Raw genomic sequence first — 27863 nt, 5'->3', positions numbered from 1 at the left:
CTCCTCTTCAAATCTTTATTTTTTCCCCCCAACATGTTGTAATTAAAACCTGAACCTCATTTGCCTCGCCATGTTTAATACAAACTGCCAGAGTATCTGTCAGCACTAATGTGATGATTTTTACTGAGGAAAAATTGATTTCTATTGTATAATAATCAATGCAACTGCTGCTACCTCCAGCATAGTGAAAAACATACAGAAACTGAACAGACACTTATTTCATATCACAAAATCCACACAATGTAGTAATAACACAGATTAAAGAAGTCCATTGACTCTCACAACCATGGTGAGGTCTGCAAAACTGGCATGACGGACATTAACTGTAAAGTTTCACCATCTGACTGGGTTATATTTCATGACACTGACATGACGTGCCTTATGCAGAACAAAGCATGTTTTTTATATTATTATTATTCAAATTTTGCAACAAACAGTAAACGGCACTGAAAAAAAAACTGAATGGTAATGTTAACAGATCTTAATGGCATGCGTCCACATACACACATGCTCACAGTCACATCTCAGGCAGATCCAGCAGAGCTGCCCACATCATACACAACAGTGGAGAGGGTAAATATAGGCTACAAAGGTAAGAATATACAGGTACAATGTTGACATATCAAATAAAGAGGATGGAAAAACAGTAAAAAATACAAAATGATCAATAGGATATAAAGTGAGGATACTGTTGCCGATATTAAAGACACAACTCATCTGTTGTCAGTTTTTAAGGTGCGAGCTCCCTTGTTTTTGGACAGCTTTGACATTTCCTCCACGTGTAACTTGAAATGCACCGACGAAAAAACAAGCTGCTTTAAAAAAAAAAATCCTCTTCATTTACTGAGCAACCGTAATAAAACTCACTGAATAAATGTGATAAACATAATTATAAAAACATTTTGGTTTAGCAAGAAACATAATGTCAGTTCACGAATAAAAAAACAAGCTAAGTGTGGTCGCTGGTATATTTTCTCCTTTCAGACCTCTTTTTTAATTTGCTCTTTTTGAACAAAATTACATTCCTCACAAATATCTGACATGGATGCTTTGAATTCATCCAGATTTGTCAAACATGAGTTTTCTCATGTTATTCTTTAAGTGCTGCTGAAATGGGGGACAATATTATTATTGTTAAATAGAAGTCTTTCCAGGATGATGGTCTCATGCTGTCACTACTTTAAATATTATTACAGAATAACTAAAGGATTTTGTAACAGAACTTCCAGTTTACAGTACATTTTTTCAACCAGCTTTACATAATTTCTAACTGGCTACTTTTTTCATTGGTTAGACATACTGCCTTTATTCTAGAGAGAAAAGTTGGTTTTAGACACAAGACCTTCAGGCCTGACCCTGTACAGAGAATGTTCATCCATGTAATAAAATCAAGAGGAAAAATTAATACTCCCAATCAAGTTTTCAAATCCTCCAGAATGCAAAAAAGCATTTAAGACAAGAAAAAGGCAATATAAGTGCTGTAGTTCAATTTCATGGATGTCAAGTCTTTCAAAAAGACCAAGGTTCAAAGTGCATTTTTTCTGACATAACTTTTCATCAGTACCTTCAGTACAAAGGGGAGAGAAACTATGAAGAATAAAACTTCACAAGCGGTGACAAACCATTGCAGAAAACAAATGCAACAATTTTCATAACACTGAAAACAAGAGATGAGTCTTTTCTTCGTCAGTGCCAGCAGGCTGTTCAGACCCTTATAGCCCATCTGATACCCGATGTAGAGCTTAAAATCAGGGTGTGAGATGTTGCCGTCCAATAGACCAAGCAGGATGAATGGTTCTTTTTAGACTTCTTCACGTGTAGAATCAAATTTGAGGACTTCTTCATTTTCATCAGTTATTCAAAGTAGAGGTGGTTTCACTTGGACTGTATTTTTTGTCTTTCTCACAACAAATTGTCTTGCAGAAGAAAAATAAACATAGAAAATAAAAGCTGATCATGTAAAATGTGTTCTTTTCCTTCAATTTATGACTTCTTCATTTCAGATGATACAGGCAGGATTCAAAGTGGTCAGAGTCATTGATCAGATCCTCAGGCGGTTTCTCTCTCTCACTGTGGAGGCGGGACAGGAGTGGAGGGGTGGAGTGAATCTCCATGGTGAGGGGCGCTGGACTCTGATGATGAAATAAGGGAAGAGGAGAGAAATTTTATGACTGCTTTAGGAGCTGGTAATAATCTGGATAGTTTCAGGTAGACTTACTGTGTAACAGGACAAACAGTTTGAATACAAGGAAAAATATTATGAAATATTCCACATCAACCAGACACAATGAACAAATGTTATGCAGTATTGCAAGCTGTCTGAGCAGAAGAGAAAGGTTTAACAAATGCAGAATTATTTTAATTTACCACTAAAAAACCTTGAAGTACTGGTTATTGATTATCTGGTGAGTGTTCTGACATAACCCCAAACATTTCTACTAATGGCATTACTGGCTAGATCAGTTAAAATGCAAAAAATGCACATCAGCTCAAACAGGGAACAATGTTCTACTTTTCCCATTTTTAATCATTTTACCTCGCAGGTTATTGTTTTGAGATTAAGACTTTCCTTTAGACATAAAAACAAACAAACAAACAAAAAAGACAGATTAGAATGTAAAAGCCTAACATTTATTTGCAATCTGCATCTGTAACTTACTGTAATTTTTGTTCACAGCTGTGTTAAATACTAAAATCTGAGTGGCCAATTACAAATAGCATCAGTCTGCTATTCCTTGATAGATGATTGCTTTAATAAAAACACACCACAACAAAGGATAGCAGTTGGCTAGAAGGGACACTACTCTTATTACTGACTCTAGAGGACTAACTTTAATCAAATCAACCCGCAGAAAAATGTGGTTAATTTTACATCCATCTGTTAAGGGGAGAAGGGGTGTTAAAAGCAGAGTTAAGCGGATAAATAAATGTCAGTGACTGCATAAATATTCACCCTCGTCAAGCCTCAATCAGGCTTGCACATCTGGACACTGCAATTCAAGCTTTGTGAGATTGATAGGGAATCGGGTGTGACTAGCTCTTTTCAAATCCAGCCACACCTTTCTATTTGACTCTGCCACTCCAGAACATTCACCTTGTTGTCTTCAAACCATTTCTTCCTTCCATTTCTTTTTTTTAAATTGTTTTTTGGAAACACATTTACAGAAAGACATCAGTTATCACATTACAACTTGTCATGAAATATACATTACTTCACATCTTGCTGAGTTATGTCTTTTCTTTTTTTTTTTTTTTTTTTTACTAACACAAAAGAAAGTCCATTTTCTAGCAATAATGCTCAACTTAAGCCAGAATGGAGAAAGAAACAAAAACATGAGCAAAACGTAAACCCTAGGAAATCCAAGCAGATAATATTTAGATAATAAACAGATTAAACAGCTTCATTCCTTAGTAACCATCAAATGCGTTAGAAAAGGGCCCCACACATCAAGAAAGAGGTCCTCCTTCCCAGCCACTCTATGAATTACCTGATCATAGCTTGCCATTGTGCTCAACAGCTCTAGCTATTCTTTAAAAGTAGACAAATTGGATGATTTCCAATGGTGCAAGATAATCCTACAGCCAGTCATCAGGGCTAGACGGCACCACAATTTTTTTCGTTTTGATATTTCAACATTATCTGGTAGTATTCCAAAAAGGCATAAAGTGGGATTTTTAATCAAATGAATATCAAACAACTTATTCAGGAAAGGAATTATTTTAACCCACATTGTTCCTGTCCTATCACAGTGATATACCATATATACCCGGGGTCCCCACCTCTTTTTCACATCTCCAGCATGTGTCACTGTTCCTGAGTTTAAGTTGTGCTAATTTAGAGGGAGACCAATAGGCTCTGTTTAAAATCTTATAAAACATTAGTTGTGATTGTGCTTCACGTGAATGGCAAAACCATGAAGCAAATATTTGTTTCCAGTTATCATCTGAGATCTCCTGATCCAGGTCCCTCTCCCAACACCTCTTCAATCTATCCAGTTTTGGCACTTGTGTACTTCTAACTTATTCATAAAATTTTGATGCTCCCTTAGTTTTCTGTTCTATCTTAAGTGAAATCTCCTGAATGCCTGTGTTCCCTTTGAGCATATAATTTTTATTTGCAAGGATGCAATGTCTAATTTGTAAAAATTTCCAAAATTAAGAGTTACCCAGCTTATATTTGTTTTTAATTTCATCAAATGAGCTGATTCCTGCCTCATCCATCACATCTCTAATAGTGTGAATGCCGGCTCCAATCCATTTATGCCAAACAATACTCTTTTTATCTATTAAGAGCTCTTTATTATACCATAAGGAGGATCTAGCTGTTAACGATGGATCAGATTTTGTTATTTGGTGTGCCCTTTGCCAGGATTCTCTAGCAAAGACTAGCACAGGATCTTTAATTGGAGCCGGCCTGTCTGTCTGTGAAAGGAACGTCTCAATAGAAAAGGGATATACCAACTGCTGCTCAGTTTTAACCCAAGAAGGGACCTTAGCTGGAGGAAGGTGTATTTTAGCCAGTTGAGAATATTTATGCAGTCACTTAGTTTGTATTATGTATTTTTATTTTATTGAAATTACTTTGTAGAAATCATGTTTTCACTTTGATATTAAAGAGGTTTTTTAGTCAAATTTTTGTAACAAAAAAAAAAAAATATATATATATATATAGATAGAGAGAGAGAGAGAGAGAGAGAGAGAGAGATGATTCATAAAACCAATAAAGGGGTAGAACATCCAAGAGAGTGAATACTTTTTATAGGTGCTGTACAACAAAAAGTGTTGTACAGCAAGTGGCCCTGGTGGGCCTCACAAATGAAGGAAGAGACTTAACCTTCATAATGAAAATAAAAAAATATCTGATCACAAAAACAAAATGTATATTCTTCAAATGTGGAATAAAAGCCATAAAGTCTGTTTTTATAACATGAAAGCTTTTGAGAGCTGCTCTTTTGTGCTTTGATATGATACTCACCGTGGAGTCCAGGGGTAGAGCTGGAGCTAGAGTGGGCACCTGGGGCCTGACTTGGGGGGCAAGGGGGCGAGGTGTGAGCACCCTGAGTCGACTGGGGCTCAGGGGGTGGGCCAGATGAGGCTGGAGGAGCGGGACTGGGGGCCGACTGTGGCGCTGGTGTGCTTGGAGCTTGCTGACTTTGACCTTGGGGTGGCTGGCCCGAGGCAGCCTGATTGGAATGAGAACCCCCAGATTGGCTGTGCTGCTGGTGCTGGATCTGCTGGAAGTGCTGCTGGCGGGCTCTCATCTCAGCGTATTTGAGCTGCTCCATGTGGAAGGACTGACGGTCAGCCAGCAGCTGCTGACGCTGGTACTCCAACTACACACAGACACAAAAGAATATCAAGAGTGAGAGGTTTGAGCTGTAAGACCTTTGACTTTCTTTTGCTATAATACAAATCCCAGCATCCATTGCTTACAGCCTCCCTCTCTCTGTCCATTATGGTTTCCAGTTCTTCAAAGTGTCGCAGTTTAATCTCCAGCTTTTTCATCTGGGTCTCCACCAGCAGAGCAACAAGAGATTTGATCTTCCTCTCTTCCACAGCAGCCAAATGCTGTGCAGAGAAAGAGAAGAATTAAAATTGAGAAAAAGAAAAGTGAAAAGGACAAAGAATGTCTCAGCCACTGAAAATAACTCTACCTTTGCTTTTACAGCAGCAGCAGCGAGTGCGGATGCTGCAGCAGTGGCCAGGTTGCCCTCTCCCACATCACGCTCCACCTTTGCTTTCCTTTCTCCTTCGCTCTCTGCTTCTTTCTGTCCCTCCTCTGTGCCTTCTTTTCCATCCTTCTCCTTCTCCCCATCCCCTGAGACAAAAAAAGTTATATTTTTACTGACACTGAAAAACATTGTTTTTATGTCCTGTCAATAACAGATATTCTGTCATACCCATCTCTGACTCTGCCTTGTCCCCCTCTCTCTCTCCTTCTTGTTCTCTTCCTCTCTCTTCTTCTTTCTTCCCATTCTCTGCCTGCTTCTCCTCTTCCTCTGGGGCTCCATCTTTGCTGTCCTGAGTGGGCAAAGTAAACATTAGGGGTGTGTATTGGCAAGAATCTGGAGATGTGATACATATCCCGATACAGGGGTGCAGATATCGATATTTGCGATACTATGAGCAGGGCAATATATTGCGATATTTATATATATTTGTATGTATATGCGTGTGTTTTATATCTATTAATAAAAAAATATATAAAACAGCTATGAAATTTGAAGTTAATGTGGAAAATAACAGAATTAATCTATTAATAAAAATGTATTAGATTTATATGTATAGTATATAAATAAAAAATATATAGTGTATTATAAAATATATGGTCCTGCATGCAATCTGAAGATGAAGATTTTCCCATTTGTTGTAGTGAATTAAAATGCTTTCAGGATTTTTATGAGAAAATTGGAAAAATAAATTAATATAGAGTAAATGTACTCAAATCTTTTCTATTTCACTGTATATCAGCTTGTATGCCTTTGTGTAGTGACAAGGTGCTTGTGGAGAGAGACTGTGGGACACAAGCTAATCCTCATGTCCAGCTTTAAGGACTGATGGACTTTGTTGAGAGGACATGACGTGACGGGCAAGTGTTTTGATCGTAATACGGAAGCCGTGATTGCTAACGTGCACTACACGGTGCAGGTCCTTACAAATAAAACAAAGTATTGACTGTATTTATGGTTGCATGAGTAAAAACCAGCGGTAGCTTCAGCAGGCTTCTTTCACGTTAGCTGTTGATCGCTAAGCTATCTCTATGTTGTCAGGTCTGTCGTGTTGTCTGAGTAATTTACTCTGGCGTGGCATATCTTACAAACGACTTGACTCCTGTCTAAGTTTGTACCGTCTTTAATGTTTTGGAAGCCAAAATAAGTCCACATATCTGCTACGAATGCAGCAGAAGCTGCACTGCAGCGGTAGGCACGAGCAACCAGCCCGCTCAGATGGTGATCTCATTGTCTAAGCAGAGGAGCAGAGGGAAGAGTCAACTGCCTGCTGCCAGCTGGCGGTGCCGGCCACCAACTAGCAGTCAGGGGGTGAAATTACACCACAAACTACTGCACCAAGAAAGTAAATCATTAATTAATACAATATCAATACTGCATTTTAAAATATCGATACAATATTGCGCCGCGAAATATCGCAATATATCAGTGTATCGATATTTTCTTACACCCCTAGTAAACATCATGATGAGCCTTGCAGCAGAACTCTTGAGTTTTAACATCATGACAAATATGCAACATACCTTTGCCTCCCTTTTCTCCTCACTTGATTGGCTGTCACTCTTGCTTTCATCACTGCTCTCATCTGCAGAGAAGTCATACCCTTTTAGTTGATTTTTCAGTTTTCCATGCAAAGGTGCTGTGTGCCTATGTGTGTTTGAGTCCACCCTACCAGGCCTCTCTCCCTCCTCAAGCCCAGTGCCTGCTATCCCGCTCCCCTCCAGTCCGTACAACGGGTCCTGCCTTCCACTGACCCTGGCTGCCTCTTCCACTCGTCGCACATGAGCCTCAACAAGCGCTGCAGGTACCTCCTCCTTCATGCGAGAGAACTCCTCTGAAAGGGGAGAGAAGATTAATATAATATATGCACTATAAAATGAAGATTTAGGGATGAAAAAATGTAATACAGTGAACAGGAATATATTATACGGAAGTTATCAGTAAGGCTTTCTTGTGCTTAAAAGGGTTCTAATCCATTAAAGTCAAACAAAGTTCCCCAGCCCTGGTTAAACGATTTTACTAGAGGCTTAAAAAGAGACCTCCTGGTCGTTCCAAAGTCGAGACTCAAATCTAAAGGTGACAGGGCCTTTTCCATCAGGGTCCCTCGACTTTGGAACGACCTGCCCTAGGAGATAAGGCATGCAGAATCATCAACATCTTTTAAATCACTTCTTAAAACTCATTTTTATAGACTTGTTTTTATGTGATGTCATCTTCTTCTTATTTGGTTTTTATCTTCTCACAGATCCTTACCCATTTCAGTTTCTCATCTTATTTAATTCCTCTTAATCACACCTTTACTCCCTGTCAACCTCAATTTATTTCCTTGCCCCTTGGCAGTTTTTATCGTTAGTCTTCCTCACTTTATTGCTTTTATATCTTTATTGCCTCCTTTTTGTTTACCTTTGTTAAAATATTTATCAATTTTACTGCTTTTACAGTTTTAGTGCTTGTTTTATCTTGCTTTACTCTCTGTTTTTGCCCTCTTTATTTACATTTTACTGCTTTTTCTCATTTATCTCCTGTTTTGTTTTTTTATCTTCTTGTTTCTTTTAATTTCTCACATCTTTAATTCTGGTCCTCTCAGTCTCAGCCTATGTAGCTGGGTTCCTGCATTGCCTGGGTTCCTATCGTTTTTATGGTACTTGATGTCTGTGTCTTGCCTGCATCCCGATGATGTTCATGATGTCTTAGTTGTGTAGTATGGTTTCATGCCAATCATGCCTGATTGATGTCTGTGATGTCTTAGGTTGCATGGCATCACATGTCGTTTAGGTTTTGATGTATTTTGATGTTCATGAATTATTATCCCATCCTTATTTTTGGTTAGATTCTTTAAATGCTTGGATTCTGCTGATGTTGTTTGCATGTCACGTCTTCATGTCTTTTGTTTGGGTTTGTTGTTTAGTTCATCTGTTTGCTTCTGCACATGTCAAAGCACTTTGTAAACCCATGTTTTTAAAAGTGCTATACAAATACATTTATTATAATTGTTAATAAAATGTTCACCTGAAAAGAATCAGTAATTGTCACCTCTTTGTGGCAATGCCGGGACTTCTTTGTACAGACTTTTAAAGGTTTGCTAAATGGAAAACTTTCTTGTGTTTTTATGCCTAAAGCAGTGCTTCCCAAAGAGTGGGTCACAGCCCTGGAGGTACTGCAGGTGGGCTGAGGGATACTTTACAATGAATATTAAACCATGATTACAACTAATGGGGCTTTTCCACTACAGCTTTTGGCGGCACCAAGCCAAACTAAGCTGTGCTGATTTGCTTTTCCATCACCAGTTTGGCCGAGCCAAGCCACGCTCAAATGGCCCTGATCATGAGCAGGGCACCTCCAAAAGTGCTGTGTTGATGTCAGAGTGGTTCGCAGGGTGTGATTTGTCAGGGAGATTTACCTTTTCTGCTACTGATACCTCCCTACCATGATAAATTTTCAGCCAATGGGGAGACAGGGAGATACGATTATCCCTGTTTCTGCTCCAGCTGTCTATAACTCTGTTACAGTAGTGGTCTAATGTCACCATTCACTGTGCGGCTTTAACATTGATGACAAAAGACCAAAACTCTAGATTTTTGTGCATATTACAGTCTGATAGTTGCACACGGCTTCTCATCAACTTTGGGCCGGATATCTGCATGTAGATCAGTCCTATGAATGGCTGCACTTGGTCACCTCACTGGGGGAGAAGGGGAAGCATTGTGGTTTGTTTTCATCCAAAAGACAAGTACTAAAGTACAGAACCAATGAAACCCACTCTGACAGTTGCCCAGTATAGCTTTAAGAAGCCAGTTATTACCACATGTCTACACTGTCCTCAACGTAGTAGTAAATTGTGCTTACCAGTAGGCTGTTTCAAAAAAGGTATTCACCCTTACCCAGAGCAGATTTGGCTGCAGCTGAGGCCACACGCGGGTCAACCACAGAGGCAAGGAAGGCCACTGTGCTCATGACGGGGTTTCCTGCTTGGCTGAAAGGAATTGGCTGATAGGCCAGTGGCCCCAGGGACGATGAGTGGTCCTCCAGGTAAGGGTCTTCTATGGGCAGCCTCAGAAAGTGCAGGATACACTCGTCCTGAGTGCGGCTGCCCACATGTTCTGACACCTTGTTCCAGTCATCCTTGTACATCTCCAGGCCCTGTGGAAGGAGTAAGCTGTTTTTAGCCATATCTTTTTCATACTTGACACCAAACAGAGCAACTATTTTCCTCACAAAGTTCATTTTAAGGATATTTTTTACCTCTAGAAGTAGTAGTGTTTCTTGTTCTGTCCAATCCCTCATAGAGCTGGCTGCACTCTTGCTCTGTGCAAAGACATTAACATCAATTTTATCAGTGATGACTTGAAAGCAGCAGTATGATCATTTAGTAATGCCTTCTGCTGAGCATGTACCTTTGTAGAGCCACTCTTCTTGCTGTACATATCAGTGCGCAGCCCAAAGTTTTGCAGATCTGCTGGTTTATCCTTCACTTTATCAGGGAAGGACATCATCTGCTGGGTGGCAGGAGTCTGCAGGCACACAGTGACAGAGGGACAATGTAAACATAACAAAGATGATGTGTGCGTGTGCCTGTTTGTCTCTGTGTGTTTGTGAATGGGGACCTGAGATGTCTTGGGCTGCAAAGGCACCAGACTGGAGGGAGTGTCAGCCAGGACATGAAAGTGAGAAGTGGGTGGAGGACCCATGGGTGTGGGTCTACTCTCAGAGTCCACCTGGTAGTTGATCAGACCCCACTGCTCCAGAAAAGCGTGGACTCTGCAGCAGAAAAAACACATGTACATCACTGATAGAAGTTTGACTAAAATAATGACAGTGTGGAAACTGGACAGCTGAATTTATGGATGACTAAAAATATTTAGTTTCAACAAACCTCATGATTGCACACACATCACCTGCCAGGTTCCTGCGGCAGGCAGTGGAGGTCAGGTACTCTTGAGGATTCAGTCGGTAGGTGTCAATCATGAAGTTCCTGTACGCCAGGTAACTGAAATAAGAAAGTTCATCAGTAAAAAAAAAATGTATTAGAAAGATGAGTGAATGTTTTACCACTGCTTTTTCGCCTTTAATTGATGGGATACTTACATCTCTGGGGTTTTGGATTTATTCTTCCCATTGAAGAACTCTGGCAGAGCTCTGCGCTCAATGGCATGAACACTGCAGGAAACATTGATGGAAAGATGAGGATTCAATGCTGAAGTACATCGGCAAGACTAACTTCTGACTTTATGAGATGTATCTCAACCTCTCTGCACCTGAGCACTGAGACTATCTAAGATTTTACAGACTATGTGCACACCATTTAAAATTCAATAAAAGACTTTTCAGGACACAAACAAAGAGAAAGTAAAACAATTTTTGCGCTGCTTAGCACTGGTGCTTCTCACATTTCACACTGGCATGCAGGTCAATGCAGATCAATCCCCCACCTAAATGACTTGATCTGATGTGAAAATTTGCATAAAATTGAACCTGTTCCAAAAAATAATGGCAGACTAAAGTCTCAGCATCAGTGTGCAAACATGATTAGGACAACATGAGATTGAACAGACTCAGTGTGCAAAGACCTTCAGGCAAGCCATATGTATGCAGACGGCCAGGGTTCTAGTCCAGCATGCGACTACTTTTCCGGATGTTTCCCCCTCTCTCTCCTTCCTGTTTTTGACTCTATCCAATGCCCTTCTTTATGAATGGAGACATAAAAGCCCCAATATATCCTTACCTGTTGTAGTCAAACCAGGCAGCATAGCTTGGTATAATGATGTGATGAGTTTGCTCAGTCACGTTATCCTCGTGAAGGTCCGCACCTTTCACTGGTTCACCCTTTACACTGGGTGAGCCTTCCTCCTCCTCCTGTTTGGGCACAAACACATTCAAGATGATGGATGGGTTTACAGCGTCCCCTCTGTCATGTTTCCTGAACTCTTACAAACTTTCTTACCTTGCCTGTTGTTTCCATGGACTCGTCTTCTGGCTCATCTGTTCAAATTAAGGAAAAATAATGGGTTAATGTAAATGGCCAGTTTAAAGATTAACACTTGGATGAAAAGAAAGCCCTTTCCAAGTTCTGGTGAGTCAAGGTGGAGATCTGCTGCCTTTCTACTGTTTTATATGAATCATTATTCACAGACTGAGTTGTTTTCTTTATAAATTAGTCTGAGGTGGCCATGTTGGGGGAGGCACAGAAACTTTTCATTTACCCATATCTGTTCCTCCCTTCACTGGAGTTGAATCAGAGTCCTTCTTTGTGTTATCTAAAAGAAAGTAAAGACAATGTTGACGACAAATTCAAAGCCCAAAGAGAAGGTAAGGTCAATTCAATGGTTAATGAATGTTGGAAGTGAGCTCCTGTTTATATATGTGGCATTTTTGGTCTTTGTACTTGTCTTTGCTGGGTTTCCATCTTCAGAAGCTGGAATGGGTGATGCTTCATCCATATCTTTACTCATATCCTCCTGTTCCTCCTCCCTCTGCCCCCGCTTGGACTTGGTGTATGGGGTTGTTGGGCTGCTCACACACATACATACAAAATACATTGTTTTATTGCATTTAATGTTCCTGATTATGAGGCAAACATCTAAAGTAACACTTATTATCTTGCAGATGATGTGAATTATGAGGCAACAGACCCTTTTTTGGTATTCTTCTTCTTGCTCTCCTGCGGCGGGGGTGTAGGGGACGGTGATGGCGACCGCTTCCTCTTCTTTGCACTGCCAGGTTTCTTGTCCCGACGCTCATCAGGTGTGGTGACCTCATCAGTCAGTGTCTTGGCTGAGATCCTCTTCCTCTTTGGGCAGCCCTCACCCACCTCATAATCCTCCTCGTTCATCCACTCATTATACTGGTCAAGATCTAAAATCCACTTGGCATGGACCTGTGGATGAGAGAACGATACAGTGTGTGACCAGGGCTGAAATGTGTCATCCACCTGAGTGCATATTAGCATAACAGATAAAGCAGTGCACTGTCTAATAAGTCGGTGAGGTTTGGGGTCTGGATACCGTTTCTGTTTTATAACTGACAAACCATTATATTTATGTCGTAAGAGCTACATTAAAAGTGACTGAACTTTAAGTGTTCAGAAAAGCTTTTGATGTTTTATTTTTACATTAAAATAATCAACAGAGACATGAAAAACAGTAAACAAGTTAAATGTTATGCATGTGGCAAGTATAATGTTGAGAAAATATATAATTAATAATTGCATAAAAGCAGCAGTCAGTGAAGGGATGATATGCAACTGCACATAAACATCATGTCAGTTAACAGTTTTAATCTTAAGGAGACTTTTTCTACTGTAAGTAAACAGAATTAAATGGCTCATCATCGTGTGAATTCAGTGCAACAATTTTAAATGCCTCACTGCCTTTCTGATCATATCTCTGTGAGAATCCAACGAGTACGAGTTTCTCTGAATTGTAATAAGAGCCTTTGATACTGCTTTGAGTTTAAGGTTCAGTTAAGTGCCAGAGAAAGGTCTGCTTCTACACGTTCCAACTCAACACAGAAATCCATTCTCCAATGCTAAGGCAGAGGAGAAGTATGAAACGTTACCAAACTGGGAATGCCAGGTCAAACTGGAGTTTGTGATCTACCTAAAAAATCATTCCAACAATAATAAAGTATTTAAGATTATTTAAAGAAAAAATGTAAATAGATAAATATCAATAAGTAAAGTTACAGGTTTAAAAAATCTGTTAAAAATAGGTTTCTTAATATCCAGCTAAAACTAAAGATAGCATTACTATATTAGACATTATATAGCATAATTGAATTAATATATAAAAATGAATGAATAATCAATGTTCAGACTATTAACATAAATAAATAGACAATAAATAACTTGGTAAATAGGAATCAGCTGTCAAACAAAGTACCACAAACAAAAGCAGAAATAATCAATCTTTACTACACCTGGAGCATTAAAATAGGAGGACAGCAGGTAACGTTAAACCTACAGCAGCAACCTAAAAAAAAAATCTGACGAATAAATGAATCCGAAGACTTTACAGATTGTTTTTCTCATACAGTTTAGATGCTGAACTTTTTGTACTTTTGGGGACTGTTTGCTTGCATGGCTTACTGCTGCTAGGCTGCAGGTGTTGTGATTCAAACAGAGTCTTTGTTAAGAGGTGTCCTCTTGCCGAGATGTGTCTGTGGTTGTTGAAGTTTCAACAAATGTCCAAGACAAAAATAGTCCTACTGAATTTTTCTTTGTTTAGTTACATTTTTTTATAAGAATGTAAAAATTCAAGATATTTATAATGAAGAATAAACAAAATGGTATTTATCAAGACATTTCAGTGTCTTTAACATTCACTTTAGTGGTGACAATCACTGACAGAGTTGGTTAAGAAAGTCACCAACCAACATGGTCACTCCTTAAACTGTAACACCAGTCCAATCACATGCTACATATATAATATTATATTATATTATATTATATTATATTATATTATATTATATTATATTATATTTTTACTGCACCTTAACTTTTGAACTCATGCATGCTTCTTCTATTATTCCAAAGACATTCATAAGTGATATTAATATTTATACCACAATACCAAACTGTTCTGTTTATCTGCTTCCTTTTTACGCACATCTAACGTCCCATTCTTATTGGATTATTTTTGTACAACCCCATGTTCATGTCATACTAATCTGTGTATATAATTGACTGCTGTGTACCATGTGACTTTACAAAAACACCTGTCACTTTAATTGCTTATGACTGCACAGGATATTAAATGTATACACCTCTTCTATACATTTTAGTCTAATTTTAGTTTTGTTTTTACTTCTAACTTTTGTTCAAATTATTGTATTTACCACAATTCTCTTTTGTTATGACCTTTGTTATGACCTTATGACCTCAATAAAGTGCTATCTTTGCAAAAGAATGCAAATTCAACAAAAATGCTTGAATCTTTCAAAATAAAAGAGACAAAATAAATATCTGTGTTTGTGTTGAACCAACTCAACATTCAGTGGAGAAGCTGTACAGAAAATATGTTAAACATCCTGACGAGGAGGCATTAAGATCTGTGAACATTTCAGCCTAATGTGTTAATATAAGAGGCTGAGACAAAAACAAAACTCTGTGCTCCAGACAAACTTATACTGGATTATAAAAAACACCAGAATAAAGATGTTTAGGCTACAATTATGCACACACAATGATGCACAGCAGTCTAAAATCCAGATGTAACAGTGCAGCCTTAAAAACAACATTTTTTTTTTTTATCCATATCTATAAATCCATGTTATTCAGACAATAAAGGTCTGAACCAAAAAGAAAAGGATTATGTTTAAAAAGATATTAGAAAGTCTTAAATATGTGCAATTACACCAATGGTTAAGTGCATTTTAATAAAGGATTGATATAAAAATATAGGACACAAGTTTGAGATACAGAACAGACTTTGACAAATTTAAATACCAGACAAAACCAGCAACAACCAACAGAGATCATGAAGTAATGAAATACCTTTCTGGGTTTTTCTGGGCTGGGAGGATCCTCCACAGCAGCTTCAACTTCACTGGCTGGAATCCAAGTATCATAACTGAAAGAGGCAGAGGAGGACTACAACTTCAGTACATGTAATCTCTGTAATGTGTCAGAAAATATGTGTATAGAGGGAGAAAAAGCTTGAAAACAGACACACAACTTATCTACTGTGTTAAACTGTTACTATGAGATCAAGCAACAGTCAACAGTAAGGTGTTGAATACTTAATGGTGTTCACATCTCTGTAAATTCAGCACCTGTCAGGAAAATATCCCCAGTGGAGCAGCACTTGCTTATCTCTCTTCATTACAGGACGCACCCACTCCTCTGGAGATGGAAAGAGTAAAAACATCAGAGCAACATTTATGAGAAATAAAAAACAAAATGCTCATTTAAAGTCTCACCTTCCTCAAGGCTGCTGGGCATAGGTACAACAATGTGTGAGCTGGAGGCCTTGTCCTCAGTAACTGAACCCTGCAAAGAATAAAGTTAATACAATTATCATATGAGCTGGAAAAACATCCTAACCGCTCTGTTTAGTTTGACAAACACGAGAAAATACCAGTGATGCTTTAAACATGTAAATATTTTCAAATCTTCCTATGGGTCTCTTATGCAGGGGACTTTTTATAACTCATAATTAAAAATTACAAAAAAATATAATTAACAACACATACCTGATGTCTTTTGATGATGTCTTTCAGTTTGCCGAGCAGTTTGGGCTCTATGTCAGAGCTCAGGTAGATGACGGGTCTCGTCAGGCAGTTGTTCTGAAATGATGCAACAGATGTGTAAATGAGGGAAACATACTGATGAATAATTCACATACATATTTAAATAGTTAGAAACAATTCATTTTTAAAAACTGTATCAAATAATTCCCACAGAAATAAGAATTCTCAGCAGTATAAACTCCTCAGATTAGCTGATCTTGTAGAGTCACTGAAAGACTGATGAAGCAGGATTACAGGTTTTGTCACATGACTGGGTGCCTTTCATCATTTCTGTCCATTAAGCTCAGGCAGCATGATTCTCAAACACTGCATAAATATGTCTCAGACAAAGAAGAAATGTAAAATCTTAATGAGTGTTTTCTTTCCATAATTCACTCTTGGTGTCTCTAGAAGGAGAGAAAAATAATTATCGTCCAACTCACAGGTGTTAACAGTTTTATCTTTTCAAGCATCTATATTTATAGCAAAAATGTGTAGAAGCTATGACAGTGTATGATGGAAAAGAAGCTTTAAAATGACATAACTTTAATAATAATAAACATTTCACAAATTTGTGATTTTAAAATATTTACATGTGCATTTTTAATTGTCAGTAACAAGGGTATAGAAAATTCAGCTCTGTGGTAAACTTACCTGCACTAAGGACTTCTCGATCGTCAAGAACATCTCCACATTTCGGTCCATCCTCGAAGGATTCTGGAAGTCAAACCTGCGCCTACCAGGAAATTAGACTGGAGTTACACATGAAACGGCTCCATAGCAAATTACATTTAGGCTCTTTTTATTTAGATTACACAGGTTTCTTAACTGAGTAATCCTAGCAGCTAGAAAGAAAGTCTTACCATCCTTGGTCGCTCTTGAACTTGTAGGCAGCAGCCAGGATGTGGCAGAGAGCCCCTCCTGACTTGAAGTCCAGAAAACATTTCATCTGCCAACACAACACATAACAATTTCAGAATACTTCATGTCTTTAAATTATTAAATAGCATTGCAATGTAAACCCAAACAAGTCGAAAATACAACATTTTTTGTAATAACTGATTACCTAAAGGTTTTGAGAGGGAATACATTTTAGGTAACTTCACTTGTGGTGCAAATGTGTTGTGTGCCTAGGGATGAGTATCGAGTTTCTTATCTTACATTGCATCTTTTTCAGATATTTTTGCAAATCATTTACAATACCCTATCATTTTTTATTATCCTGCCAACTTTCAGCAACCTTTTTTCCTCTCAAAAATATTCATTTAGCACAGAAAAAACCCCAAACAAAACCCAACCCTACTAGTGTCCATAGGCAGGCTAGGAAAAGAGTGCAGATTAAGGGATCATTGACTTATAATTTGAGTACAATGACAAAAAACACACAAAGTGATGAAGTGCTGTTCACTATAAATCAAAAATGTGTTCTATCAAATCAGATAATTGGCCTGAAATATTTGTTCTTTTTTTTTTTTTTTTTTTTTTAGTTAACACAACTCATTTTTAACAATGTTGTACTGAACAGTCTTACGGTGTCGGGACATACCGGCAGCTTTGTAAGTGGGGGGTTGCTGACATGTCGTCCAAACACCTCCTCCTGAAACTGGAGCAGCTGGACCACCAGGCTGGACAGAGACTTGTTGGTGGGGGGTTCAGCCTGGATGTACTGAGAGGACAACACAGAGAGGCAGTTAGAACTAGGAGGACACATTAATATCGCCTACAGCACTAAACAGTGTTATTAATGATAAGTATTTAAAATATTTCGGGGGCACACTGCTGTTTTCTTAACCTTTTCAAGGTGCGTTGGTATTATTCTATTCTACATATTTAGTCTGGGGTTTATAAAGCAAACCACGTCAATTTTATCATTATTAAAAGCATATTCATGAAGGTATGTTGTATCGTAATCGTTAATCAGCGTGTAAAAACAGAGCAGACCGCTCACTGATGTCCCAGACGGGCCATGGCTTCAGCAGGCGCCGCGCGCCACAGAGCCAACATCTGGAACTGAGCTGCATTACCGTTAGCCGACTAGCTAGCTAGCTAACAGACTGGCCGGCTAAAGTCACCGCTTTTACTGAAATATCCTCCAGGTCAGGATATGTTCAGTTATTGAATAGGTTTAGTCTCAAAAACGTAAGGGTTATGAGGAGAAAACCCTACGCGGATGCTTGTGGTGCAGCTGTTGTCTCAGCATCCTTTTGTATCCCGGCTCGAGTGAATCAAACAGCTGGATGTTCAGCAGCACCCTCCCTCCTCTCTTTGTCACTCCTCTGCCTCAGAGGTAAGTGCCCTTATTTCAGGCTGGAAATTTAAGCTTAGTGTGTATGGTTACAAAACATGCGCTCAATACCTTTTTGTAATTCTTTCCCAGCCAGACGCGGACATTATCAAACTGAGAAACGGTGTCAGACGCTTCGAAATATTTTACATTCGGGCCGCCGTCTTTCTTCCGCACCGCCATCTTTGCCTGCAGACAACCAGTCGACGCCGGCTGCCGCCCAGTGGCTGAAGTCTGGTACTGCACATATCTAAAGCGCTGTAACATCAACCGATGAACGGCAGATGACGCGGTTGTGTTGGTAATATTATTTGATATTGACTTATTTATTTTGATTACATCTCGCTATAAAAAAAGATTCTAAGAGAACAGTGGTAGAGGGGCTTGTCATATAAATTACTTAAAAAGCAGATAACATCTCATTTGTATCCAAATGTGTGAAAGTAAAATATCTTATTCCTAAATGTTACATAAATCAACTCAAAAGTAAGAAAATAATGCAGGGTACTTTTAGGATTGAGAGAATCATGAAGAGTGGTTATAGCTGTGTTAGTTTATGGTTGTGCTGGCTCATTTTTATGACAACATTTACATGAGAACAGTATTAGATCTAGAGGTACTTTATCAATGAAGTGATCATATATGGTTCCTTGCCAGTTTATGGTATATATTTAAAAAATCCATAAAGTGTGTGCATATTAAAATATCAGTAATGAAAATAAACACATGTAGAGCCTAATGAGTATTTACTTGCATATTAAACAGTTATTTAAATAGCCTACAACACAATCATTTTACAAGACGTGGTGAGGTTGCCCATAGATTCTGACCTTTTGTATAGGCAGGATATGACTGGCTTCATAATCTTGTATAATGGTGGTACCACCAGTTCTATCTTATACTTCTAACAGGGGCACTAACATAATCACGAATAATGAATTTTAGCTGTGATTAGTCCCACAGTGAAAAAAAGAACTGATTTAAACAAACCACATAAGTATAATTAAACTATTCTAAGTTTTATTATACTCTAAAGAGTGTAAAAAAAAAATCACATTTTTTTACTATCCATACCTTGAAAATTTCTATAAATTGGTCAAATTAACAAGTGGATCATTCTTTATTTATTTATTTATTTATTCATTTTACAAACCTGTGGTAAGATCTAATTAGACTATAGAGTCCATATATAATTACTTATTTGTCAAGAAAATCCTCTTAGAATTATTGCTTGATGCATTGGCCATATGTCTTAACATAGACACCCTTTTACACCCCTAAACATGCGTATGTCAAAATACACTTGTAAAGGGGTGTAATGTTCCTCCATTTTTTATGCTAAAATTTCAGTAACTGCTAGAAATCCCACTACTGTTCACCTTTGTAATGTGAGTTATATCGGCTTATCATGATTACTTGTGATTTTAGGGCCATTTGTTTGGGATCAAAGTAAAAGTAAAACTGCATTTTTAAGTTCTGGAGGAAACAGGAAGTTTGAGATGCTGTGGGCCACTTCTGATTGGTCAGATGGTGTGATATCACTTTCTGTGCTGTTGAATAATCTCCATTGATTGGCTGAGAAAAATCATTTGGTTTATTTGGGGGAAAGGCCACGAAGGTAGTCAACCAAAGAAACCATGTATGGATCCTTTCCCCCAAAGGGTCGTGCTGTGTTATACCTCATGGTATCTAAATCTGTAATAATAAATCATTATAAGAGGCATAAGGATAAGAACTTATTTTCATTAGTAATATTTTTGGATAAAAACTGTCACAGTTCATCATTAATTGTATCAGAGAAAAATGAAATTGTTATTTTTATTTCTAACATTTTAAAGGAATATCTCCAAATTGCTTCTTTTGTCACACTATCATTTTTATATGCATGCATTCTTTATTTAATTGCATAAATACAATTTAAAAAGTGGAAGATCTTTAAATGTAAGAAGTAAGAACAGTTGAAAGTTTGAAATTATGCTTGAAAAAAGACATGGAAAAACTTTAGTAAGATATACATTTTTAATAATCTCAGCAATGACTTTAATAATTGTAAAAATAGATGGCAGTTAATTTTATTTTAAGTGATTCGTCAGAAAAACGTTGAAGCTATAAGATCAAATATATTTAGATCTAATGAGGTTAATATAAATGCAAATTTAATTCTTTATTTTTCTGATGCTTTATAAATGAAAAAGAGCACAGTGGTGAAAGAGAGCTTGTAGAGTTTAGAGAGGTGGAAAAGCGCTAAATAAAAGGGCACAATTTTTCTCCACAGGAGTCAGCATATTTCTCATCTTCAGAACAAGAGCCAACATATCACTGTGTCTGTTTTCTTTTTTTTTTTTTAATCACTCAGTTATTACTGTAATACTTGCTCATGTTTTGTAAGAAACAGTATGGATTGCACGCAGTAATAAAGATGGATTATACAGCTGTGTTATAAAAGAATCACTATTTAGATTTATGACAGTTTGTTACCTGTAACAGGTGTCTTTAGATCAGTGCATGTTGCCTCTGCAGGCAGTTTGAAGCCCCACGTAGTGTTGTCAGAGGCAATTGAAAGACGAGTGTCTGCTTGGAAATGAATTATGATGCCGCCATCTCGGTGCGTTCAGGTCTGTCACTCTCTTCAGCCTCACTGAGGGGGATTTACAGGTTGATTAAACTTTACTGGCTTAAATAGACAACACAAAGAAGGCACCATTTAAATCAAATCAGGCAATTTCCACTAATGTTGAACTTTTACATTTTGTTGTATATCTCATTAACTTGCAATAGTTGTACATAATTATGAGAGACAACTAAAAAGTGTTCTTGGGCTTTTTTATTCTTTTAACAAAAAGAGGTGTTTGGTGTTTTATGTAAATATGACAAAACAGAGAATTATGGTCCTACAGTGGATACTATGATATCCTAATGGTGTCACCTCATGAAAAGATAAATATGCCGAGTTAATATATGTCAAAATATATGATGACAATTTAAGATATATATATTTATAGCCCATAGACATTGTACCCAATAGATAACATTCATGATGTCCATAAAGTCTTATGAGTTGATCCAGAGAAATAATGAAATTAAACTTCAGTATAAAAGTTGTTTTGAAAAAGATTTTCATCAGATGTGAGAGTACAGAAATAACTTAACAGAAGCATAAACTGTCAGAGTGTTTTCATGTCTGTGACCTTTTCACTGTAGGCCCAAATTAACCTTCATTAACACAGGATAGGTGTGTGTCGCTTTGTGTGAGTCCACATGACCAGGGCTAATTTGTGAAAGTCCAAAGGCAACATTTCATAGCACCTTGAACTAGTATTACCCAGACTGTCCGAGTATTTGTGTTTGCTCATGTGCGTGTGTGTCCATATCAGGTTAACCCTGTGTGTGTGTGCTGAAGGTAGGAGAGAGAAACCTATTGATTATTTTAATCCTCCTATTTGTGAGTCTGTGATCCTCTCGGCTTGGCCTCCTCGGGGGGATTGCTAATGGGGCTGAACGCTTCCCTCCTCAGCCGCTCTCTCTGTCCAATTAACTTAACTCTGGAATGTGCTAGGAGGAGCACTGGGACTCTGAGATGGGGGAGACACTGCTGAGAACACCCCCCTCGCTTCAAACCTTTCCTGTGCACCACATTCATCTAGAACCTCCTCATCCAGCATAGTGTTACCTCTCACCTTTAATTAAAGAGTCATCTCTTTGTCTGATCGTGGCGAGGTGAGAACTTTCTTCAGCCAGCGTTTCATTTTCAGCAGTCGGCCTTGCAGGTGCAGGCTCTCCGAGATTTAAATAAGAATTTCTCAAATTAAAATCTGTGCCATCTCTCTACTCAAGCGTCCTTTCAGTAAGAAAAACCTTGAATTAAAAGATGCTGGGGAAAAAAACCTTGTGCTCCCCTTCATTACAGCTGGGGTCACATTATTAAACTATACCTTACTTTTACCTGTTACTATTTTTTTTTTACATCTAGGCTCTATATTGACTGTCTCAATAATGATAAAAATAAGAAATGATGATAAACTATGAAATAAAATAAAGCAAAATAACCCTTAATTTTTATTTCAGTAAATCCTTGTATTTATGTTATGATATTTTTTATTTGACCTGTTTTTAGTGCCATTTACACTTCACAAAGCACAGTTATTCCATATGAATGAGTTTATCAGTGCTCAGGTAAAAATATATTTAACCAAACCTTAATAAAGACTCAAATGAGAAGCTGTATGGTGGCCTGGAAGTGCAGAGCAAAATTACAAAGTCTAATACACTTGTAAAGCTTGAAAAAACTTTGCATCAACCAAAACATTTTTACATTTTGTAAACACAAATTTACCCTTGCAAAAAAACTTTTACAAATGATGAAACAATTTACATTTTACAGAGAAGATGTACAAAAGGTCCATTACAGAATCACAATGTGTTAAACACTGAAAAAAAACTTGAAAGAAATTTAAAAAGTCAAATACGAAACGACAAAGTCAAATATTTTTAACAAAAATAATTTTACATTTATTAAAACAAATTAAAAATAAAAAAGGAATTAAGAATTTTAAATTTACACTTTACAAAACAAATTTACAAAACAATTTCACTGATTCAAAGGAACAAGTTGTAGAACACTTTCACAGAAAGGGAATGTACCTAATGGCGGGGGAAAAAACTTGTTTTGTGTTTTTAAAAATGTTTCAGACTTTGTGATTTTGTATCAGACTTTATGTAAGATTGTTTTTAAAATATATAATTTTTTGTCATTTGTAAAAGTGTTTTGCTAATTTTAATTTGTCTTATGAAATGTAAAAATGTTTTTGATAATGCAAATTTGTTTCAAGTTTTGTAAATGTGTTTCAGACTTTGTAACTTCATAGTGGAATGTTTGTAAATTTGTTTTGTAAAATATAAATTTGTCTTGGCATTTGTAAAAGTGTTTTGCTAATTTCAACATGCTTTATGAAATGTTAAATGTTTTGTAAAAGTGTTTTAAACGTTGTCATTTTATATCAGACTTGGCATTGCACTTCCAGGCCACCATAAAGCGGCAAAGAGTAAGTAAATGTCATGTATAAAGGGAACAGAAAACTGAGTTATAAAAATTAAAACCCAATCTTCCATTATCAGTTTGGGGTATCATTTCCCAGAAGAAAACTCTAAATAAGAGCCATAATAGCTCCATCCCATAATTTCTGATTTTAAAAACCTCATGCATTTACATCAATATTAACATCAATATTTTGCTCTTTTAAGTTGGTTCATCTTCATTTTGTTAGTGGAGTCACACAAAACACCAGCTTTGATTTTTGATCGCTGAAAAGATTTGGATGATTTTAAATCTCAAAACACACTATCTGATAACCAAATCCCCCTTTCATATTTTTCTAATATCTAAAAAAAAATCAAGATCAGGCTTTCAGACATGATGTAAAAAATAGAGGTTGCAGTTGTAATTTGCAGGAGTCACAATAATCTCTGCATCAACATACATGTATTACATTGGGATATGATGCAGTGTGAAGTATTTGATTCTGATCTCATTTAACCATAATTCTCTTCATGACATTAGAAATAAAAGATAACCACGAATCAGAAAAACAAACCTCAAAATTTCAGCTAAATGTTCACTCAGTCTTAGCAATGTGTTCAATAGGCAGCTATGTTATATTAAACAAATCTATCAATATGGCACTGGAAAGAGATCTCCTTTTTTTCCCCATTTCAAGCTTTCTTAGGTAACATAAATTAGTGTAATAAATAAAACTATACCTAATGAAATATTCACAAACTAAATCAAAGTTTACTTCTTTATCAGTCAATGAGACAAATCTAATTAGATAATAACCGACTTGCGTTTAAAGAACTGGATGATTTTTAAACTTGATTTAATAGATGTCTTATTCTTCCCAGGATCTTATGTCACATCCAGAGCAGTGAAACTGATTTAATCAGATATAAGTCTCATCATGATTCTTGATTTTCCTGTAAAAGGGAAAAATAAAGGCTCTTCCAATCCAGCAACAGCAAAACAATCCTGAAGTTTTCTTTCTGTTTTTATTGTTTCATGATCTTCAAGGGCAGAGAAAAAATGATGTTGATTTCATACATAACAAATACGCACACACACAACTCAGCCTGCAGAGTACAGTGAGCACAACGCTTGTGAACAAAGGTAACAGAGTCAGAAAACACACACAGTAGGATGCAACATGGCACAATGGGTGGGTACTGAAAAATAGGGACAGTTAAATATCATCATTTGGCTACATCAATGTATTTAAATATTTCTTAATATATTTTTAATGTCTTTATAATTCTTTAACTACACATTGACATGCTTCTGTTGTTCATTCCCACAGGTGTTCCTCTGAATAGCTGGTCTCCAGTGACTTCCATCAGTTTACATACAAAGATTAACAGTTGATGTCCTTTGTTAACTTACATTATTTCATAAAGAAATCAACAACTCTTGCATGGACATCTGTTTGATACCACAGAAATCAGCTCGTTCACACAGCCTAAAGAGAGTGTAAGGCACAGAAAACCTGGAGGTATGGTGTATGGCAGTAAAACATCAACAGTCACCTGCATTTTAAATAATTCTTCATGTGAATGTATTTGCAATTAACTAAATGAATGAAGATTTCAACACATTGTTTTCAAGAGTTCACCTTAATTTGCTTTATTAAAGCTAGCTAGATGAAGACATTTAAACCACTCTTCTCTGTATGCTACATACAGCCAGAAAGAAGGGGGCGATCCTAACATTATGCCTGGAAACAAAAGTCAACAGCTAGGCAATCTCTTTTTTGTTTCTTATATGCTTAGAAGAAAAAAAAATCTGTTCATCAGACACCTAGGTTTGATAAAGTAAAGTTGTAAAATAATATTTCATGAGCTTTTAAAAGCTCTGGCAGTTGGATTGCATTACCTCCATACAGAGCCTAGCTGTGTCCCTGTGCTTCTTGTGCTGTGTCGGCTTTAACCAGTCAGTCATGTTCCACTCCACAATGACTTAACACTGCAAGTTAAATAAAAAGAGCCAGGGTATGAACTTCCCTCTATATCTCTTTTATATCTGCCACAAAATTTCCCAGTTTTAGATTTTTTTTTAATTCGACTTTATTCACAAGCAAAGTCTGGCAGTTACATTTATGAAATAACCACATTACTAACATTACAGACTAAGAAACATTTCATAAATAAAACAGAGAAAGAGGTCAGATGTCTAATCTGGGATTAATTAAGACTCATTTTAGAGGAAGTTACAGAAACTGTGGCCTGCTTTAACTGTGTTAGCTTTAGCTAAAGCTAACAAAGCTACACTAGCTATATATCAATATCATAACATAAGCCAGTGTAGCCAAGTCGGCTTTAGCTAACGTAGCAAAATCATATATAGCCAAGTAGATAGCGTATATACGTTGCTTATATAGCTTAGCTTTAGCTACTTTAGTTATGTTAGCTAAGCAGCTCTGTTATTTATGTAGCTTATGCAGCTAACAAAGCTACGTAAGCTACGGTTTTTGCTATCATGGAGGATGAGGTTTTTCCTGTAAGCATACTGTTTATTCAACTTTATGAAACATCTGTAATCAGGTTTTTATCTTTTGGTATTCTAACCCTCACCTGAACCCTTACCCTAACCCTGAATGGAAGTTTATCTGTCAGAAATGAATGGTCGGCAGCCAGACAGTCTTAAACAATGGTGGAGTGATAAGCCAAGCATAGACTGTGCAATTTCAAGCCAACTCTATGTTAGATGTGGTGGACTGTCAGCACATACTGTGCAACGGAATCGCTAATGACGCACAACCATTGTGCACAACCTGAGTGCTCACACTGTAGGAGGGAAGACAGGACAAACTGTGACAAAAATCTATGGAGTTTACTTTGAAAAAGTCTGACTTACTGGGGATGGAGACATATCTAGTCCCATCCTCTCTATCTAGCTGTCTCTCCCTCTATCACACCAACAAACAGCTTCACATCCGTGCAGCTGGAAGCGTATTTCCTGCTCGTTTTTCCCTTTATTACAGTGGGGGGCATTAGAAAGTCATTCCTGCTGTTTTCATGGTGATTTGAGATGTTTGGCAATTAACAATGGAAAAAATAACCCAAAGTGGAAGATTCCACACGTGGCAGTGCTTTCACTGCGGGAGTTGTCTGCAGTCGTACAACCAAATATTAAACATGTCAGAAATCCATCTGACCATCTGACTGCTGGTTTGGCTGTAGTCAGGTCCTGATTAGCCATCATATCCCTCTGTATACAGCAGGACAAACAACGCCCGGTCTGACTGAAGGTCAGTGCAACTTCCATGTGAGTCATGCGACTCAAAAATCATGTCTGAATTGGATGATGTTTGCAGTGTACACCCAGCTTTACAGATTGGATCTGACCAAAATGACTCAAAATAAGCCACAGAGTGAGTAGAGTCACTGACGTATCTGTATTTCTTCACTGTGCTGACTGTGTGAGGCCACATGTCTCGTAAACTGCGTGTGTCATATAATGATGTGATGATGTATCCATGCTCAGGCCTGGTTGGGCTTGTAGCAATGAAAGTGCAGGCCAGCAGGGGACAGGGGAGGAGGGACAGTCATGCTTCAGCTCTGGTGCAAGTAAACCCTACAGTCTGCACAAGAGAACAAAGCTAGGACTAAGAGAAAAATTAATGCTTCTTGAACCCACATGTTTTCACTTGCTTATTCTGTTTTCTTCTGTTTTCAGACTGTGTTAATATTTAGATTATCTCTGTTGTTGGCTAAACTGCCAAAAGTGCTAAAATGAAATGGCTGTGCTTTAAGTCATGTCATTAAACTTTCTAAGAATAAAGCAAATGTGTATTTCCTAACATGTCAGACTATTTTACTGGAGTCCTACAGCAGCGATAGGTGCAAGGTGTGAGTGACATAGTCTCATCAGGTCCTGCTCATTAGCAGGACATCATGAGTCTCTGTCATAAGCTCCGGCTCAGAGAAAATCTCAAAGCTAAACCTCAGTATCGACTTACTGTGTGTGTTAAGGGACTGTTACCGACAACTTGACACCCCCCTCCTCTCCTTCGATAGGACTCGGAGATTGTGCAAGCCCAACATAACGGCAACGTGATTTTTTTTCGACACAAACACACACACACATATGCTCACACACAGCATGAAGACAAACATACAACACACTGGATTATGTTCACGGTGTTGGCTGTATTATCAGCTGTGATCAATATATTCATGACTTCTCTGTTTGGAAATCCATCTCGCAGAGGAGGCAAGTGGCTGCAGCCAAGTACACACACTTCGATTTACAGGCTACATTCAGAGATCATTTCAGTCGATTTCAGACCGGTGGCTGAAATGGTCTTCTTGTCTCATCTGAGCAACCAATAGGAAAGGTTTAATTCATGTGTGTGCCTGTGTGTGTGTGTGTGTGCATGTGAAACAGATGTTTTAACATGCTTACACACTGTACATGGCACAGAGTAATGGTTACACAGGTGTGTATCAGAAGTTAATGTTAAATATATACATGACTATATTCATTTTTACACAAATTCTATTTGACTCTATTTGTTAACATGTTATTACGTGTTTTGTGTACTGGACAGCATGAAAATGGGAATTACATCATGGCAGCA

General features: G+C 37.5%; 1 protein-coding gene across 4 annotated transcripts; it reads right to left on the bottom strand.

Annotated features, from left to right (window-relative positions):
• Position 1: 1 nt before the first annotated feature.
• Positions 2 to 18424, bottom strand: smarcc2 (SWI/SNF related, matrix associated, actin dependent regulator of chromatin, subfamily c, member 2). 4 transcript variants are annotated; one of them, XM_041779420.1, is made up of 26 exons: positions 18310 to 18424; positions 17500 to 17619; positions 16817 to 16902; positions 16608 to 16689; positions 15918 to 16010; positions 15645 to 15714; positions 15498 to 15567; positions 15220 to 15295; positions 12359 to 12603; positions 12112 to 12236; positions 11930 to 11983; positions 11671 to 11708; positions 11452 to 11582; positions 10815 to 10886; positions 10603 to 10716; positions 10334 to 10487; positions 10124 to 10240; positions 9972 to 10034; positions 9611 to 9869; positions 7402 to 7563; positions 7253 to 7314; positions 5901 to 6021; positions 5655 to 5818; positions 5434 to 5568; positions 4976 to 5333; positions 2 to 2132 (listed from the first exon to the last, which is right to left on the bottom strand). In XM_041779420.1, the coding sequence occupies exons 1-26, from the start codon at positions 18418 to 18420 to the stop codon at positions 2068 to 2070; spliced, it is 3147 nt and encodes a 1048-aa protein (XP_041635354.1). In that variant the 5' UTR covers positions 18421 to 18424; the 3' UTR covers positions 2 to 2067. The 4 variants fall into 4 exon arrangements, with proteins under 4 accessions (XP_041635354.1, XP_041635363.1, XP_041635342.1 ...); XM_041779429.1 differs by having other exon boundaries at positions 16608 to 16683; XM_041779408.1 differs by having other exon boundaries at positions 10124 to 10487.
• Between the last annotated feature and the right edge of the window lie 9439 nt (positions 18425 to 27863).

Source organism: Cheilinus undulatus, linkage group 3 (assembly GCF_018320785.1).
Source record: "Cheilinus undulatus linkage group 3, ASM1832078v1, whole genome shotgun sequence".
NCBI classification, from domain to species: Eukaryota; Metazoa; Chordata; class Actinopteri; order Labriformes; family Labridae; genus Cheilinus; species Cheilinus undulatus.
This window is presented reverse-complemented; position numbering and strand designations above follow the sequence as displayed.

What these genes read in the sequence shown, in the direction of transcription:
- smarcc2 (XM_041779408.1), bottom strand. Translation starts at nt 18,420, where the DNA reads ATGGCGGTGCGGAAGAAAGACGGCGGCCCGAATGTAAAATATTTCGAA. An exon ending in ACATCATCAAAAGACATCAG is followed by an intron (nt 15,715 to 15,917) that starts GTATGTGTTGTT and finishes TATTCTTTGCAG; the next exon opens with GGTTCAGTTACTGAGGACAA. An exon ending in CAAGGCAGAGTCAGAGATGG is followed by an intron (nt 5,819 to 5,900) that starts GTATGACAGAAT and finishes TTTTTGTCTCAG; the next exon opens with GGGATGGGGAGAAGGAGAAG.